The sequence below is a fragment of the Cryptomeria japonica genome, chromosome 5, assembly GCF_030272615.1.
Source record: "Cryptomeria japonica chromosome 5, Sugi_1.0, whole genome shotgun sequence".
NCBI lineage: Eukaryota > Viridiplantae > Streptophyta > Pinopsida > Cupressales > Cupressaceae > Cryptomeria > Cryptomeria japonica.
In genome coordinates this window covers 307161559-307181518 of record NC_081409.1, presented here as the reverse complement: position 1 = coordinate 307181518, position 19960 = coordinate 307161559, and the positions used below count along the sequence as shown (strand labels likewise).

The following is a 19960-nucleotide window of genomic DNA, read 5'->3' as shown; positions in this document are numbered from 1 at the left end:
GGGATATTTTGGGGAATCAGAAGTGGAGATCTGATTTAAATAAGAAGTGCAGATCTGATTGTGAAAGGTTGTGTCCCTTTCAAAGGGCAGAAATAATGAAGAGTTGCACTCTTTCAAAGGCTGCTAACGGTGAAAGGGTGTGTCTCTTGCCAAAGGGCATACATGATGAAGAGGTGTGACCTCTCCCTCACAGTGAAAGATATAAAGGAAAGGAATCAAAGGCATCTGGGGACATTGATCAGATCAGATCAGAACTGCTATTAAGTTACAGGCAGAAACATCCTTGTTCTTGGTGGTATGCATGGGGATGTGCTTAATATGTATGCTTATTATATGAAGCCTCATAATGTTCTTATGCAGAATTTAATAGTAATATTAATATAGGCTCCAATATGTATGACAGTCATACTTAATTTCATATACATTCATAGTACATGAAAGACCAATATATTAAACAGTCCAGTCCTTGATCTTTCGCTAATGCCTACGTGAGGATAGGTTGGTTTGTAATGTCCCCTATTTGGATCCCAAAGATTTTTTGTGCCTGAATTCTTAAATTGCCAGCAGCTTCTTATTTTGGTACTTAGTGTTAGCAATTTTATAAGATTTATATTGCCAGACGGTTCAGAAATAGAATGACTGTTGTTTTAGATCTACAGTGTCATCTAAATGGAGTACTGTAATATAATAGATATCAATCCATAAGTTTAGATGGATATTAGTCTTATAGATATACCGCTATGATATCTGACTTGGTCGGAGTTTCTGAGACTAACGACTTGACATTTATTACAGCAATTATAACTTCAAGTGAGTAGCGAGTATTACTACTGGTCCGCTAGTATTTAAATATAACTGTATATTGTTCTGGAGGTGAGACGGTCATGGGCTGTTACCAGTTATCTCTTCAAATATATGCGAAATATCTATTATTGATCGATCTGATTCTGTTCTTCCCTAAGTGACGTAATGGATGCAAATATATATATGTTTACTCAACTGATTGGTTGTCTCTTGGAGTATAGATATTAGAGACACGTTCATTGGTTATGTCATAATCACATCACTTCAATATATTACTGATTATTGTGATCCTTAATGAATTTATTTGCTTCCTTAATCATGCTTGATGTCTTTCTTATATCGATATTGTATGGAGATCAATAATTAATAGTTCGATGGTATTAATGTTATCGGCTTCATAATTTATAGTTGGAACTGTGGATGGATTGGATATGAGATATCATAGATCTGATTAAAGAGGTTCATTCATATGGACGATAATTAATTGCCATGTGATGTTCCCTTATCGACATGGCAGAGTTCTATATGCCTTTCAACGGGAAGGATTGTTTTGGCGATTACCAACATTAATGGCAGTAACATTGTATACTACCCAAAAACTTCTATTTGCGTCCATATACTCAGGACGAAATACCCACACAGCAGCGGAAGATTAATGGGCCTCAAGTCTAGCACTTGAATACGATTCATATTTCCACTATTTATAATATATATAATCTGATTTATGTAGATCGCTATTCTCAGTCGATAGATGACAGTTATTCTCTACATAGTTAAATTGGTAATCTTTATTTTTGTTGTCCTCGATTTCAACGCGGCCAAAATCGTGAGGCAACCCTACGAAAATGGTCCGTTTCGTACCTTACGTCCTCTGGGAGAGCTTGAACGACTCCGTCGTTTAGCTCCTTTGGCTTTTCGCCTTTTGTTTTTATTGTTTTTAAGTTCTTTTATTTTTGAGTTTTGCCTGCAGGTCGGACTTTAAAGTTCGACCTGCAGGGTTCTCTCATTTTGAAGGAATTGCACATCGGACTTTAAAGTCCGATGTGCATAGTTTTGGTTTTTCTCCTACAGATCAGACTTTAATGTCCGACCTGCAGGTAGTCCTTCTCCTGTAGATCGGACTTTAAAGTCCGACTTGCAGGGTCTTTGCATCTGCACATCGGACTTTAACCAGAGGTTGATTTTGCAGTAGCTTGCATGTCGGACTTTAAAGTCCGACTTGCAAGCGATTTAATCCTACATGTCCGACATGCATGGCGCACTTAACCATTAATGAAGGCATTAATGGTTAATTAAGGGGTTATTTATTAGAATTTAGGTTTTAATTCTTCATTTCTTTTGGTGATCTTTTCTCCGTGCATGCCCTCTTGCTCCTTTCTCACGATTTTTTCCCCAAATCTCCTCACGAAGTCATCAGATTTTCTTCAATCAGGCCGATTGAGGTAGGGTTTTTCTTTCTTCTCAGGTTTTTGCTGTTTTTCTTTCCTTTGTTCTTCATTTCGCGTTCTTCCCTTTCCCTTCGGGGTCGAGGGCACATCGGACTTTAAAGTCCGATTGCCCTTTGATCTCTTAGTCATCTCAATCCTTCACCTGCATGTCAGGTTTTAAATCCCGACATACAGGCTAACGGATTGAGACAACTCCCACATATCGGACTTTAAAGTCCGATATGCGGGAGATACCCTTTTGCTAACATGTTGGGTTTTAAAACCCGACGTGTTAGCAGGAGGGTTAAACCTACATATCGGACTTTAAAGTCCGATATGTGAGATGAGTTTGTCTGATTGACATGTCGGGTTTTAAAACTCGACATGTCAATCAGTTGTCCTTCCCCTACACATCGGATTTTAAAGTCCGATGTGCTTGTCTTTTGAACGGTTTTTCACTTGCATAACGGACTTTAAAGTCTAATGTGCTAATGACTTTTTTCCAACCGGCACATCGATGTGCCAATGGCTTTTCCCCAATTTGCACATCGGACTTTAAAGTCCGATATGCAAGTAAATTGTTTTATCCTTGCACATCAGACTTTAAAGTACGATGTGCAAATTTTTACTCCTAAGGTGCAGATCGGACTTTTTCCCCGACCTACCAGTTTTTACCAATTTTGTTCCCAAGCTCATTCTGACTCCGAATTTTTGATCCAGTTGATAAAATTTGGTTTTCTGATGATGATGAAGACTATTGAAGAAGCTAATCCTCGGTGTTGAATGCAGTAATTTGCAAATGTCAAGACCTCCTCACGATAAATCAAAGCCTTCTTCAAGTCAATTGGAATCCTCACCAGGCAAGTCGTCAGCAAAGAAAATGAAGTACAAGTATGACAAATACTTGAATATGTACTCGGAAAGCTCAGTAGATTCCAACATCAAGGAGATCAAGGATACGGAGATTGGTCATGTTAATATGCAGGAGTTTATTGATCGAGTTGAGAAAGCTCCTTCTCGCCTAACAAACTTGATCAGATCTGAGTTGCACAAATATGCTTCTTTCCCCGTCACAGCTCATGATCCAGACTTTGTACTTGCAATGGCGGATCATTTCAATCCAAATACAAGACAGGTTAAGGATGCTGATCAAAATGTGGTTATGACATTGGACAACGTTTTCTTTAACGGCGTATTCAAGGGTTCTTCAGTCGAGGAAGTGGTCGATATTTCTCAAGAAAGTGCTCAAGAGTATTATGAGAAAAATGAGGTAAAATGCAAGAAAGTAATTAATACAGTTTACCTCTCTACTACTAGAAATTCTACTACTTCAAGATGGCCTAAATATTTCCATACAAGTGACTTCAACGAGGAATACAATGATATGGTCACCATGTTGGCACGGGTGAAAGGTTTGAAAGATTCCCATTATTTCCAAAACTGGATGTGCTATTACATGAATATAATCAAGAAAGGAGCAGCTAGGATTGATTGGGGTGAGCAGACCAGTGATGCACTCTGCTCACAATTGAAGGAGGTTAAGGTGACATTGAAATTCTATATGACCTCATACCTGGTATATGCAGCTGCTTCAATGAGGCAATATCTAGGTTTATCTACAAAAGGTGACAAGAGGTTAGTGCCTGTCTGGAATTATTATGATCAACTCACGTTCCATAATCAAGGGAACCATTTCAGAAGAGTTAATGACGCTTTCTTTGCTGTATGGAAGTGCATGTTTGACAAAGACTTGCAGAAGAAAAGGCTCTCGGAGGCGGCATATAACAGGGTTTCTCATTTTGGATGTGTTTTTCTTCAGTTCCCAACATTCACTTACATCCGGATAGGATGTTTCATAGGAGAACCTTTCATTCTACCAAGATATCCGTCTGACAAGATTGTACTCATGGAGCTGTGTCGGCAATTGATTTTTGTGCACGAAAAGCAATCACAAGCACATAAGACTGGATTGAAGTTCCCAGAATCTATTGGTTGGTATTCAGTTTTGACTAATCCCAAGGCCAAGAACATGGAAGAAGAGATGCAATGGAATACTATGAGGAGGTTCAAAGCACGAAATAATTTTGATTTTCATGGCATGAAGAATAAGCTCAAAAGAAACTACACCCATGTTTTTAGGTTTGAAGATGTATGGGCGGATTGCCACGATCAAGAAGACATAAGAAGAATGGATTTCAGTCGTCTTACCCTAGAGCAGATTGAAAATCTAGATCTGGTGAAAATCCCAATGACCATGGAGGAAACCGATGACATAGTAGACCCAGTCTATTATGAAAAAAAGATTGTTGATTCACCACTCCCACTGGTGAAATGGTCGAAGAAGGAGAGTAAGTCTATTACTCAAAGAATATCCCTCATTTTGGCAAATAACAATGCATGGTTGTTGAAGAAGAATCTTAGAATGAAACAGCTTCTTGCTAGTTCCAGAGATGATGACAATAGTGATGGTTTAGATGGTAAGACAGCTACGGCTGAAACAAGGACCAAGGGCAAAGCAGATCAGCAAGCACCATCTTCAACTCCTGCAACACAATCAAGGGAGAAGGACCCAAAATCAAATTCACAGTTAAGGGGTCTAAACAAGGTGAGTCGTCTTTAGCAACTCAAGAGACAACCACAAAAGAGTCAGAGCAGCAGTCTACTAAAGAGACTGAGAAAGAGAAGGAGCCGAAAGAAGGTGAAATTCCTCATCAAGAGGAAGCACAGGTTGAGGAGCCAGCACATCATGGCGAGATTAATGTCCCTGCCACCTCACAGGCGCCAACCCATCCAGAAGTTGTTATTCATTCTATTGAAACTAACTCAGATCAAGAGGATGAGGGATTTGATGATGAGGAGTTAGATATGGACATGACACAGTCAGAAGTTGCTCAACAGTTTTTCACACTATCAAATTTTTCCAGTTTGGATGATATTCCTTCAACCACCATTGAATCTTCAATGTTGGATTTTCCTGAAACTATGGAGCAAGCATTTGCGGAACAGCAGATGATGACTTTACCTTCTACAGTGGTCATAATAGAAGTTCCACCCCTGGTTAGTATTGAAATTATTTCCACTCTCCCATCTGTAGCTGTAACTAAAGGGGTGTCAGTAGCAGCTATTGTTACTACATCAGTTGGCATGTCACTGGATACTTCCGCTTTGATACCAATAATAGCATCCACAACCGCTGCAAGTTCAAGCCAATTTGCTCCTGAAATACCAATTAATACTCAGCAAGAAGCTACTACTCCACCCGCCAATCCAGAATTACCACCTTGGATGGAGGTAGTAGCACCCAAGAGAAAGAAACGGGTGATTTCATCCGATGAGTTTGATTTTGAGCAGTTGGTTCCCCCAAAGCCCAAAGGTACAAAAAAGTCAAAGACTGTTTCTAGGGTATTAGTAGATCCAGCTACTAAGAGGAAATATGCTAAGGTCATGGTGTCGTCATCAGATAAGAGTAAAGATAATATACAACCTGAGGACTATACCATGCAAACCGTAGAGCTTGGAGTGGAAACGAATGAGAGCGTTAAGCTGGATTCCCAAACTGCTTTTGACTCTTTGTTGCGGAGATTTGATCAGGAAAGAGATGAGAAGAATGAGTTAAAACAAAAGTGTGAGCAATTAACCAGTGTTCTTCTCAAGGTTACACAATCCTCCCAAGAAATCGAGCCTATTGGTTCCTCAATAGATACTGAGGATCTAAAGAAAGTTGAACAGGTCGGAGTCAAGGGCCAAGTAGTAGATGAGTGGATTGCACGATTGAAATCAGAGGGGTCTCATCTTCTAAGTTCAACAATTGGGTTATTGGCTGATTTTGAAGTAATTCAAAGTCAAATGCAAAGTATCAAGACTTCACTATCTCAAGAAATTGAAGATATTGAGAGAAGTGCCACCCTTTGGAGCAAAATGGAGGAATTCAGAATAGACGTCCTCGTGGAGAATAAGGTAGTTCCCACAAGAGAAAAATATATCCAAATCTTGTCATTGTTGTCTCACAAGAAAGAGACAATAAGATTGATGATTGCAGAGCTGGATCGAGAAAGGAAGGAAGGTGATGATGAGATTGATCTCATTTCTGCTAGAATTGTTGACATTCCTTGCTATCTATATGATGACAATCAGAATCTTGTTACTAGTGACGCCATCACGCAGGAGTTTCTTTCTCTAATGGATCACTGCACGGAACAGGATTTCTCTCTAAATGCATTTGATAAGCTACTGGAGATTCAAGTCAATTTTGAGGTCCTTGCATCCATGTTGAAAGATGGAAAAAAGAAATATGTGAAGGCTGAGGATGCAATTTCCCATGTTCGTGTTATCACAGATTCTACCCCAATGCCGGACAAAGTTGAGATGGAGGCCATCCTGACTAAGTTCGAAGAATTCCACAAATCTAATGAGGAGAAAGATGAATAAAGTATCCCCTTTGACATTTTCTTTTCATGTAGTTGCATTGATAGATGCTGCTAGTTTTCTCGCAGCTGCACATTTTCTTTCTGTTGTAGTTAAAGTCAAGTGGGACTATGAAGTTGAATTAGTCAACTGTGGCCACATTTTTCTCCATTCTTTTCCTATTTAAGGAGGACCCTCATTTGTACATTTTTATCTTTGATTATGCTAAGCAAAACTCTGCCGAATTTTTGCCTCAACTAAGACTTTGAGCTTTTGTTGTGAAGATTCAATCAAGCAAATAAAGAAAGCAATTCTATTTGATCTCAAACTTTGTGTTGTGTCAAAAATTGTTTATATGAGTTAATGTTCTCATGTTCATTACTTATATTTGTTCTTTACTTCCTTGATATTGGAGATATTGTTATGTGGGTAAAAGAGCTCTTGAATTGTGAAATTTAGACTTTGTGCTCCTTGCATATTTGGGAAATTTTCTAATGTTAAGTGATTAGTGGTAGGCTTTGTATTGCCACTGTTGGTTGTAGTTTTAAGGATTGGGGAATTACTCTTGAAGACTTTGAGCTGCAAGTTGGATTTCTTACCATTTGTGATAATTAGTTTAAGTTAGTGTTACATTCAAGAAAGACTTTGTGCTTCTTGCTTGTAAATTTTGGTATAGTTTGTTGGATTAATTCGTTCATTTCTTTGAGTATCAAAAGTGATAGGGAAATTGTAACAAAGTGGAGGAGAATACATATACTCTAAAAAACAAGAGTTATATGCCCGAAACTAACCCACAGATTTTAATTTCTTGTTAATTAGAGAAGAAATTTCAAAGGGAACCTCCCCTTGATGAGAGGAGAGATTAATTTCTCAACATAGTTGTATGTGAATCATATATTTTGTCATTGGTACGCTAGTGACAAAATATTCACCCAACAATTTTAGGGATTTTATTTGTCTCAAAAATTATATTTATTATTAATTATTTATTAATATTACTTATATTATTATTTGCTAAACAAGAAATATTATTATTTATTAGGATTTAGTTCATTCTATTTATTTATTTGGTTGTGTGTGTGTGTGTGTATATATATATATATATATATATATATATTTAATTATATTATTATTTATTGTTAAATTTTATTTTAGAGAGGGCATTATATGGGGACATTACATGGTTTGTGTAGGGAGAGGCTGAGTAATTCTGTCACAAGTCAGGTAAGTCCCAAGATGGGGTAAGGACATATAATCCTAAAGCCTTGAGGGAGAGTCCCGAGATGGGCATGAACGGGTGTTCCTGAAACCTTGAGGGAGCCTACTTGTAAACAGTTTCCAAGCACCCTAGCATAGTAATTCCACCATCCTCCAAAAGGGTTAGGGAAGAATTGAGGGCAAACCCTTAAAATAATTAGTATTAATTGTATTATGAGGAATTAGATGTTTTCTAATCTCAATCACTTAATTTAAGACATAATTATGTTTAATAGTTATTGGGACACAAGTAGCCTTCCAATAGGGGACATTACATTTCTATTGTCAGATCAAATGTTGTTTCCAAATCATTCGATGCTTCCCCTCTTCTCGTAACATTTGTTGTGTACTTTACAAAGCTATTCTTTATTTGACTAATTTACCATATTATTTCCTCGCATATATTTCTGCACAAAATCTACTTTTATTTATACGATATTATATTGAGGATTAGTCAACTCTTTTAAAGAAAACACCATTATTTATGTATTGTTTATAATCTAATCTAGTTGGCCCTCTTCTAAATAACAATGACCAATTAAATACTTTTATTTTGGGTCGGCCCTTATATTTAATCGCCTAGGGTTTTCTATTTAAAGCTGCGATTTGTCTTTATGAAAGACATGACCTTAGGCTAGGGCATGACAATAATATAATATTTAATATATATTAATATTAATATGATATGTTGGATGGCTTTCGGCATTTTGTGCCTGTACGCGAGCTAGGGGAAACCCTAGCCACTTTTCTTCTTTGTTGGATTTGTGCACAGGGTGTTTGGAGGTCTAGCCATGGAGTGTTTGGCGTGGGGATTTGAAGATTTTGGGGTATTGTGGTTGCAGGGAGCCGTGGGTGTGGCTCTGCATTTTTGGTGTCTGTTTTATTTGCCCACTCTGTCCTTTGTGGGGTGGGTTTGTTCCGCGGGGCCTGGCTTTGGCGGGGGCCTTCTTTGTGAGATTTCGTTTTGTCTTTGTGTGTGTAGTTTTTGTGGACCATATACTTTGCTTGAAGCATGGCAGGGTTTGGGGATGCCCCAATTATATCGGGTTCGGCTATGTTGGATTTGGTGCCTTCTTCTTCTATGCATGCGTCTAGGGCTGGGAAAAATAATCAAGCTTTAATGGAGGAGGACTCAGCGGACATTAAGGGTTCTCTCCACATCAAGAAAGTGAATGGATGCTTGGCCACAATCCAGGATCGCCATGTTTTAGTTATTCAACCAAAGGCTATCTTGGAAGACATTTCACATTGGTCCGGTCATGACTTAATCTATAAATTTATGGGGCTTAGGCTTTCTCTTACGGTTTTGGATATGTGGGCCTGTCGTGTCTAGAATCCTGAGGGGGATATGGAGATCTTGTTGGCAGCTAACAATTATTTTATAGTTGCCTTCTCATGCATGTCGAATAGGCTTTCGAGGGAGGCCCCTATTTCTTCAACGAGACCGAGTTATTTATTAAACCCGGGCATGCGGGGTTCCACTCAACAGAGGAGCTCTCGTCTAGAGTTCTAGTTTGGGTCGGCCTTCCCAAGCTCCCGCTTGATTTTTGAAAGACTGATATCCTTCATTCCATTGCCCTCTTGCTTGATAAACCTATTGGATCAGCTACGCAAACTCGGGATAGAAAGGTAATTTCCTTTCCTCAGATTTGTGTTGAAGTTGATTTGAATAACCCTCTTCCAGATTCTATGGAAATTTGTTTGGCAGCCTCTTCTTGGATTCAACAGTTGGATTATGAGACGCTCCCTTTCCGATGCCGCATATGCCATTAGTATGGACATCTGCAGAGGAAGTGCCCTCAGTTTGTTTCTACCACTCCAAATTTGAGAACTCCAAGTGTTGCTCCTAGGAAGGATAAGGGGAAATCATCTAGGCTAAAGGGACTATGGATAAGGAAGGATTTATTCCTGTGAAGCCCCGTTATAAGGGGAGAGGCCAAAAGAGGACTTGGAGGGATAGACAAAATGATGAAACTCTTAATCGTTTTGAGGGTCTTGAGGACTTGCTCGAGGAAGAGGGCATTCCAGTTGATCTCTCCACAGGTGATGGGGCAAAGGATGGGCTTCCACTAGAAGATGGAGGGCAAAAAAGTTTGAATATGAATATTGAGGCTAAGCAAGAAAGGTAGATGGGTACTGATGTTTCCATTCAAATTCTAGATGGGCATGAATCAGGTGAATTTTGTGCACAGATGGACAGTAAGGTTGTGACATAATCTATTTCTCATCCAAATAAGGTGGTTTCGGACAAGGGTAAGGGTAATTGTGGTCCTTCAACTTTGGGATTACATCCAAAACCCCTTAAGAAAAGTCCCCCGGAGAAATTCTCAAAGGCAGGGCGGAAGGCGGATCATGTGAAAGTGAAGTTAATCGGTGAGACATTGATAGAATTTGGTTCTGTTAAGACCATTGATTCTCATTTCTCCCAACCTCATAAATGATTGTCATCTCTTGGAATGTGAGGGGTATGAATAGCATCCCTAGACAAAAGGCTATTCGCCGTTTAATTGACTCTCATTCTCCAAATTTAGTCTTTATTCAGGAAACTAAGTTAACTGTAGATGGGCTGTTAAGTAAAGCCCCTCATGTTTGGCCCCATGGCCAATGCCAAGGTGTGGGTGCTCACGGTAGTTCTGGAGGGATTGCTTGCTTCTGGAACCCAACGAAGGTTGTTCCTTTGTGGTGGATATCAAGTCGGTCTTCCATCTCAGTGATTGTTTCTAGCTTTGAGACAGGTGAATTGTGCCTCTTCTCTAATATATATGTGCCTACTGATTTTCTAGATAAGTCTCAACTTTGGTCTCATATTAATTTTGTTCGGTCCCTGGCTGCGTATCTCCCATGGATTGTGGCTAGAGACTTTAATGTTGTGACTAGTCTAGAGGAAAAATGAGGAGGATTAGCCAAGTTGGACCCTTCTGCAAATTTACTCAGGGATAATATTGACCTTTTGCACTTGGTTGATTTGAAATCTAATAATGGTATCTTTACTTGGAATAATAGAAGTGGTATAGAGGCTTTTTCCGAGAGGCTTGATAGATTTTTGGTCTCCTGCTACTAGGTGTGTGACAGGTGGTCTACCAATTCTGAAATTTTCGACTGGAGGGGCTCTGATCACTTGCCTATCAAATTATCGACCACGTCATATAGAGCTTCTAAAAATCCCTCTTTTAAGTTTCAATTAATGTGGCAAAGGTATTTGTCTCTCCAGGACCTTATGATTGACTGGTGGTATGAAGGGAGGCTTGCTCATCGTCGGGCCATGTATTCATTTGGGAAGAGGCTCCAACATGTGAAATACAGGCTCAAGAGGTGGAACAAATAGTGTTTTGGTAATCTTCACTCTCAGAAGCTGACTGCTCAGTCCAAGTTGGATTATGTTACTCGTCAGATTCGGGATCAAGGATTGTCTCCTGATCTAAGTAGAGCAGAGTCTTCAGCCCTTAAAGATTTGGAAGAATGGGAATTGCGGGAGGAGATTTTCTGGAAGCAGAAGTCTCGAGTTGATTGGCTTCAAGGAGATAGGAACACTGCTTTTTTCATAACTCTGTTAAGGCCCAGAGATTTGGCAATTCTATTACTTCTCTTATTTCTTCAGAGGGTGCTCAGCTTTCTTCTAGAGAAGAAATTTCTAGGGAACCCGTCTACTACTTCTCGAATTTGTTCTCTGAGGAAGCTCACATTGTTGTGGAGGAGGAAAGAGCTATACTGAATTGTATCCCCCCACTAGTTTCTATTGAGATGAATGAAGCCCTTATGCATCCCATTTTGTTACCAGAATTGGAGGATGTGGTGTTCCATATGAAAAAAGGTAAGGCCCTTGGCCCGGATGGATTTCCTATTGAATTTTTTTAGGAATTATGGGAGATCATAAAATTTGATCTTTTAGAAGTGGTTCAGGAATCTCATATGAATAAGCAAATGCTAAAGTCTATGAACTCTTACCTTTTTGGCTCTTATTCCTAAGAAAGATGGGGCTAATAGTCTGGATCAATTCAAGCCTATTGCTTTGTGTAGTGTGATCTGCAAGATTATTACTAAGTTGATTGCTGAAAGACTCAAGCCATTTCTTAGTGCTTTGATTTCGGAGGAACAAGGTGGCTTTGTTGGCGAGAGACAGATTTTGGATGGCGTTGTGATTACAATGGAAGCTATTCATTCTATGGCAACTTCTAGGGAGAAGGCTATGTTTATTAAACTTGACATGGCGAAGGCTTATGATCAGGTGAGCTGGATGTTCTTACAGAATATTCTCTTGGCCTTTGGTTTTGGAGAGGAGTGGGTTAACTGGGTCCTCAGTTGTGTTACTTCTACTTCCTTTTCAGTTCTTATTAATGGGGAACCTTCGGAGCTTTTCAGGGCTGCTCGGGGCCTGAGGCAAGGGGATCCCTTGTCCCCCTATTTATCTATTATCATGGTTGAGGGACTCGGTAGATTTATTAAGTCCCAGGTGAGGCAAGGTCTTAATCAGGGGTGGTATTGGAACAATTCCTTGCCTCCTTATTCTCATCTTTACTTTGTGGAGGACACTGCTCTGATGAGCAAGGCCAAAATCAATGAGGCTATGAACTTCAGGAGATCTCTAGATATTTATTTGTCCGCTTCCGATCAGAGTATTATTGAGGCTAAATCTTCTATTTATTTCTTTAATACTCCTCGGCTTATTCAGAATAGGATTGTTCATATCCTCAAATTTCATATTGGTTCTCTCCCTCTTGTGTACCTTAGGATTCCTTTGGCTATGGGCGCTCATCGAGGATTTTAGGCAGGAGATTTTGGACAAGTTTCAGAGCAAGGTTAGCCATTGAACCTTCAGATGGTTCTCTTTTGCTAGGAGAGTGATTCTCCTGAAGACGGTGCTCCTGAAGACGGTGATGCAAGCTCTCCCCATCTATTGGTGTTTTGTGCAGGTTCCTCCTTATTTTGTGAGGGAGTTTGATGCTCTTTCCCGTCAGTTCTAATGGTCCGGCAATCTTTTCTCCTCTAAATAGAGCCTTGTCAAGTGGGACTCTGTTCGTAGACCAAAGTATGCAGGTGGCCTTGGTCTTTGGCACATTGGTCTAGTTGGTAAGCCCTTGGAAGCTAAGTTGTATTGGAGATGGTGCACCTGCCAGGATCAGGATTGGGCCAAGATTTTAACCAAGATGGGCCTCATCTGGATTTGATCGATAGGGGATCTTCCATCTGGGAAACTCTTAAGAAAGGAGCTAGGCTTATTAAGGAGGGCGATTTGTAATAAGGACTCTGGTGCCCTTTTTTGGCAGGACTCTTGGGATGGCTACTCTCCTATTCTTTCCAGCTTCCCTCGCCTACGGTCTCTCTGCAATAAATTTTCTGATGTTGGATGGGTTAAGGTGGAAAACTTTAAAACAATTGTTCATAGAGGGCAAATTGAGACGACCTATTGGAAGGACCCATAGGAGTGGCCCTTGGGTGGATCAGTTGAGGATCGTCTTGAGCTAGCAAAGATTTTGGCTAGGAGAATATGCAATTCCCTCAAAGAGAGTGGCAGGCTTGCTTGGGGCCCTAACCCAAAAGGTAAATTTACGGTTGTTGTAGGGTATGCCATGCTTGATAGACAAGTGCATGGTTTGGATGAGGTACCCTAGTGGAAGAAGGTATGGAATAACTCTTCTTGGCCTAAGTGTAACTTTTTTTATGGCTGGTTGCTCAAAGGAAATGCCTTACATGGGAGAACCTTCGTAGGAGAAGTTTTCAAGGACCCTCCATCTGTGTCTTTTTTATGAGCAGTGAAGAATCTAGCTCACACTTGTTTTTTCAATGTTCCTTCTCAAAGGAAATCTAGCATAGGTGGTGGGAGGCATGGCAGCATGCCTATGTTTATGCTACTTCTTTGATCGAGTTTTGGGAAAGCATGGGCAGACCCCCAATGAAAACATCCTTCAAGTGGCTTGGGCTATTGGCCCTGCTTTCATTATTTGGAATCTCTGGCTGGAAAGGAATCGTAGGGTTTTTTGTGACTCCAAAATGGGTAATTTGCAATTGTGGCAGAAGATAGTTAGTAGGCTTCAATAGACTATTTCTATAAAGTGTGATATGTCTAAAACAATTGATCCAAGTGATTATGCTATAGTGAAGAATTTGAATTTGGGAGATAATGGATTGGGCTGTACTACTGGCAAAAGATTCAAATCTGTTAAGCAGAGGATTCATAGAGATGGTAGGTGGACACCTCCTCCTGTCAGTGTTCGGAAGATAAATACAGATGGTTCCTGTTGGGGGAATCCTAGTCATGCTGGTATTGGTGGTATTGGTAGAGGTAGTGATGGGGATGTTATTTTTTTCTTCTCAATTTATAAAGGTCAGCACTCTAATAAATTAATGGAGGCGCTTGTTATTAAGATTGCAGTTAAGAGGAGTTGTTCTCTAGGCTGGAGGAAGATTATTTATGAGTCGGACTCTCAAATTGTTGTGGATATGTTGAACAAGCAAAATCTGGATGATGTTAGTTGGCAACTTGCCTTTGTGGTTAGACAGATCTTGTGTCTGTGTAGTACTTTGGGTTATGTTTCCTTTTGTCACATTCCCAAAGAATGGAACAAAGTGGCTGACTGCTTGGCGAAGTGGGCTTCAAAGAATGTTGATGGTTGGGATATTGGGGTGAGAGATGGCTTACCTGCTGATTATACTAAGACTTTGGAAAGGTTATTGTTGGAGGATAGGAATATGTAGTGTGTTGCTGGGGTTTCCATTCAGACCTTTTTTGTTGCCTCTCTCTTGTTGGGCCTTGTGCCTTTGCTTTGTAATTCTGCTTTTGTTTAAATAAATTTTTACCCCTTTTTTCAAAAAAAAAATATTAATATGATATATAATATACAATATAATTATGTGTACTAATATATTATATTGTATTGTATTATAATATTATATCATAAATATTATAATATATTATATATTTCTTGAGGACAAAAACCCTTTTGGAATACTAGTTTCGAGAACAGAAACCCTCCTCTCTAGACAGAGTGATTTCATCCAAAAATCACCTGCGTGCTGAAGTTATTGGGTTTGGGGCTGAAAACCCTCAATATCCATTATTGCAATTGCATATAGAGATTGTCTTGGTGCTAAAAGTGAAGATTATCTACTTTGTGCTGAAAGTGAAGACTCCATAGTTTGTGCTGCAAGGTTATGTTATTTTGCTATTTCTTGTTTCCATGGAGATTTTTGATGTATTCTGACATGTTTTTTTAACATGCAAGGATTTATGATGCAATCTAAGAAGTTTGTGAGCTTGCGTAGTGATTGAGTTTCTTCTTGAAACCAAGCAAAATAAGGTGAACTTTGGTGATTTCTAAGATTTTTAGGACATTTGTACTTGTTATACCTATTGTACCAGCAGCAATAAGTTCGATTGCAGACCTGCAATTAATTTGAGCACTATCCCAATCTGATATCCATCAGTTTTCATGTGTTTGGGATTAGTTTATGATTGTGTTTGGGAAGTATAGATTCTCATACTTGTTAGGGAGTTTGGGTTTAATATTTGTAGTGATTTATGTGGATTTTGGCTCTGTTGTACATGTTGTACCAGCAGCAATAAATTCAATTGCAGACCTGCAAGGTGACTGATTTCTCATTTTGTTTGATGTCCATTGTGTTCATGGTGCCTTGGGTTCAGTTTCAGTGTGTTTTAAAATATTTTTTAGTTTATGCAGGTTGAGTAGTGTGCTCGGCATACCCTTTGTAAATTTTCAAAGGGTTATTAGTGCTGTTCAGACCCCTTATTCAATGTTAATCAGTCACAGGGAGAGTTCATTATGCTGTATTTGAGTTTGGGATGAATCTACATCAAATACCCCATGTGTATTTCATTATAGTTTCAGTATATGATTGGTGACCAGCTCATTGTCTAAGTTTTATGAGTTTCTTTGATGTAATTTTGTAATTGCAGCAGTGTTTAATTCTGATTAGAATATTATATCAATCATTATGCAGCAGGTCATTGAAGTATTTAGCCATTTTGTAATGTATTCGTACCTATCTTGTAAACTTCAGATGATTTAACTGACGAAGAGTTTAATTTGCATGCATTTCATATTGTATAATTGGACGGTTTATCACTAGTTATTATAGCACATTCTGTCAGTGGCTTGCATTACATGCACATAATCCGTTGAAGAGGTGTTGATAAGGTTGGCTTTCCACCTCTGTGTCATTTTATGCAGTCCGTCAAAGAGGTGTAGGTTGGCTCTGTTGTCTGTGTACTCTGGTCAGCTTGCTGCCATATCATTTGTACTTGCATTCTTTTGGAGTAGTTGTGTGGTTTGAAACACTATATGCTCTCACCTTGCCCACTCAGGATTTGGTTGATCAGAAAGTGTTGAAGACATTGCACATTCATCTTTATATTGCAAAAAAAAAATTAGGGTCAATTGTTACAATATCTCTTTCAATATTGAATTTTCACATTCAACATGTAATGCTGATTTCTAATTGTGTTCATTGAGAAAAACCCTTTCTTTGTGTGAGGATTCATTGCTACTACCATCAAAGCTAGGAGTGTTCCATTTGTTCACCTTCTCCTCCAACTCCTTTTCGATCAATTTATTTTTGGCTACTACTCTAGCCTTTCCAATTCTAAGGCTACTTGCCAAGTATCTCCAAGTAATTAACAAAAGAGACTATAGCTTTTAAATCATCTACTCTACTTTGGTATGCTGAAAGATTATATCCATCTCCTCTGCAATGGTTGTCTCAAGTTTAGTTTCTTCATCTTTTTGCAAGAACATGGGTTTGGCAAGCTTTGGGATGGTCTAGCCATTGATCAACTATTTGCAGTTGAGATTCTCTCTCTATGATGTTTGAGCTGAATCTGGATTTCCCATTCTACTTTGAAGCTACAACTTTTGTTCCAGTAGCTTGTTCATTTGTCTTAGCTTCTGCAAATTTTCAACAATGTATCTTGAAAAAGATCTACCTTCTTTCATTTTGTCAAAATTCCCAAAATACCCTCCATGATTCACAGGCTGGGAGGATGTTAGCACTAATACCACTATCCTAACCTAATCTGAATGCACATAGATAACAACCCAAGAATGCCCACAACTACTATTGTAATAAATACTTTTGTATTCTGTATACTTCTTCAAAACAGTACACAAGCAAATTGAGATTCATCAAACTAATACACCTTACTAAACATGCACACATGCACAACTTGACAGTACAGGTATTCCAGATGTTACTCTAAGTATCGGTCTGCTACTGATCTTCCTCAAGAAATCTAATCTCTACGCCTGAAAGTTTTCCTCTCCAAGTCACAATAGCTGAAACACAATGTCTAGCCCAAGAAAAGAAATGATTTTTTGTTTTGTGAATTTCAAGTGTATCCCTTCTCCTCTTCCCAATACATTGTATAGCTCATGCTTTCCTTTTCCTGCACACCTCAAATAAAGGCAGGACATCCCTCAAATGTTGGCAGTAATTGAGCAAGTTAACTAACAAATCTAGCCCCTCGACTGGACAGTTAACTGACAAATTAGGCCTTCAAATTAAGGTAGTTCCAAATAATTTACTGTCAAAGCCTTTCGTCAATCAATGCAATCTCAAACAGTTATTGACCACATCCACCTTTCTTCTAAACCTAACTGAAAGTAACTACAATTCCAACTATGCTACTTTTAAGCTAACAGTCCATTCATTAAATAGTTGTGGACTAGAGAAATGGACCCCACGCACCATGACTGTCAAAAGGGGAGCAGAACACAAACCATGGGTGGGATTTCATTCGCCCTATAAACATAGGGACTAGGATGGGACTTAATAAGACAGCATTCCCTTCTACTTGCTCATTCCGTGATGTGGCTATCAGGTTTTCTTTAGAAGTGTTAATTGCAATTCTCAATTTTCTCTATGTTTCTTTCGCGTTTCTGGAAGCATGGATTGCAATATCCAACACTGAACAATCTTTTTTAATGGGTTTGATTTCCTTTACACGCATTTTCACATCAATTTGAGTGTGGAAAGGTAATGACAAGTTAAATATTCCAATGTACAAAATACTTAATTAACAAGTCGTTCAAAGGTAGCCTAATGCCAAGCAGCCAAGGGATCCACCTTACTTGCAAAAGCTATAAACAGATTAAAAAATCCTACTGTTTTGATTCTGGAATACTGGTATGTTGCTCCAGCAATCTTTTGTCATGGGCGCATTTATATCAAATTGCACTGTTTAGTGCCCCACTTTTCTTCTTATTTTTCCCCTAGGAGTGGGAGGACGGTTGGAGAAGCCAGAGAATGTATATTCTGAATGGATGAGAATACATATACAAATACGTTGAATTTCTAGGCCATTACAACATAAAATGCCAAAGAAGAAAAATACATTGTACAGAGTATATGAAATTGATTTAGGCCACCCACCTCTTCTGTAACCGAGGACTTTTATGTTTTTGGTGGGTAACAAACAGACCAGTAGCATTTTGCCCAAATGTGCTCCACCCAATTGACTTCACGATTGCCATTGCTGCACAGCTGTATAGATCTTCCTGAGATGGGTAGAGAGGATTCTCTATTGGTACTGACAAAATTGGGTTTAAATGCCTTGAGCTTGTGACAGCAGAAGTGAAATTCTGCAATTACATCTACTTGAAAATAGGATATCTGTGCAGCCATTCTTGAAGGTAGGATACACATGAAATTGGCGTGGCAGCGAAAAACGAGATGGAAACTAGTTCATGCTTTTGGTAAATCGATTTGAATTATACTCGTTGCAAAGGGCTATATGTATTTTACTTCTACTTTTTCAAATGAGCTCTAGTTAATATTTAAATAAATAAAAACAACATTAAAAAGGAGTTTTTAGGAGTGACTACTAAAATATTTAATAATAACTAGCTTCTTTCTTTTTCGGGGCTCGGGTTGGGGGTTGATCGTTCGATCATTTTTATTTTATTTTTTAAATTATTTTTTATGTATTTCATAATTTATTGTATTGTTCTGTTTTGGAATTTTGGGGAAATTTTTAACTATCGAAATAATTAAAAGAAAATATTAAAAATAAATGTCAAGTTATGCAATCAAATTTTAGGTGAGATGTAAACGAAATGTAATCTGTGTTTTTTTATTGAAGAGTGAAATCAATAATGTTATTTGATAGTTTTAATTCTAGTTAAATTAAAAAACTAGAAATTTTTAATTTTAAAAAAATAATGTTTTAAACAATATTAATAATACAATAATTAGAAGTTGAGTTCAAATGGTTGGTAAGGTGTGCCAAGGTTTTGGGTTCTTCTCATGTAGGTCCAAGGTTCAACTCTCGTCGACTGGTTTGTTTGAGCCTCCTCAATTGTCCATCAAGGTATTCTCACCTCAACTCGCCCCAAGGGCAGGTGTGGTTGGGTAGTTGGGTTGTCAAATTATTCTCACCCCCTCCACACCCCAAAACTGAGTCTCGCTAGATTATTTCATGATATCAACAAAAAAAAATTGTAGACATATAAATCTAACCATCTCATTAAATAAATATTTATTATTTATTTAATCACATTCCTCTATTAATTAAATTATATTTAATTAATCCCCCCACATTCCTCTATTTGATTAAATAAATTATTCAATTTATTTAATTTAATTCATTTAGCCACATCCAACTCATTAATTAAATAAATCACCTTTATTTAATTAAATCCCTTTTCTCATTTAATTAAATTCTCATTTAATTAAAAATCCCCTTCCAATTTAAATAAATCAAAATTTTATTTAAAAATGCAAGTTGTCATCCACTTTTTGGAATAAATCACTTTATTTCAAAATTAAAATCCAAAAAAACCTCCCACTTGCCTTCTCCTAACAAATCCACTTGCATATCCTCTTCTAGATTCTTCTAAACATCCTAATTAGCCTAATCCTTCTCTTAAGCATTTGCACATTTCTTAAGAGAAGTCACTTCTCAAATTTTCCTCAAAGTCTTTGAAATGCATTGAAGGTTTTATGTCTTCAACAAGTTAACCCTCAAAGTCTTCCTAATCATTAATGGTTAATTCAACCCCAACCCATGGCTAGACACTTCCTCTCTAACTTAACCCTCATTTAACCTAGGGGTTTCA

The 19960-nt window shown here is 38.3% G+C and overlaps 1 protein-coding gene across 1 annotated transcript in view; it reads right to left on the bottom strand.

Moving 5' to 3' along the window:
- LOC131045021 (uncharacterized) overlaps positions 1-18574 on the bottom strand; it is a 318125-nt gene extending 299551 nt beyond the window's left edge. The window contains exon 1 of the mRNA XM_057978528.2: positions 18276-18574. Coding sequence (XP_057834511.2) covers positions 18276-18376 — 101 coding nt within the window. The 5' untranslated portion in view covers positions 18377-18574. The remainder of the gene's footprint in view (positions 1-18275) is intronic.
- Between the last annotated feature and the right edge of the window lie 1386 nt (positions 18575-19960).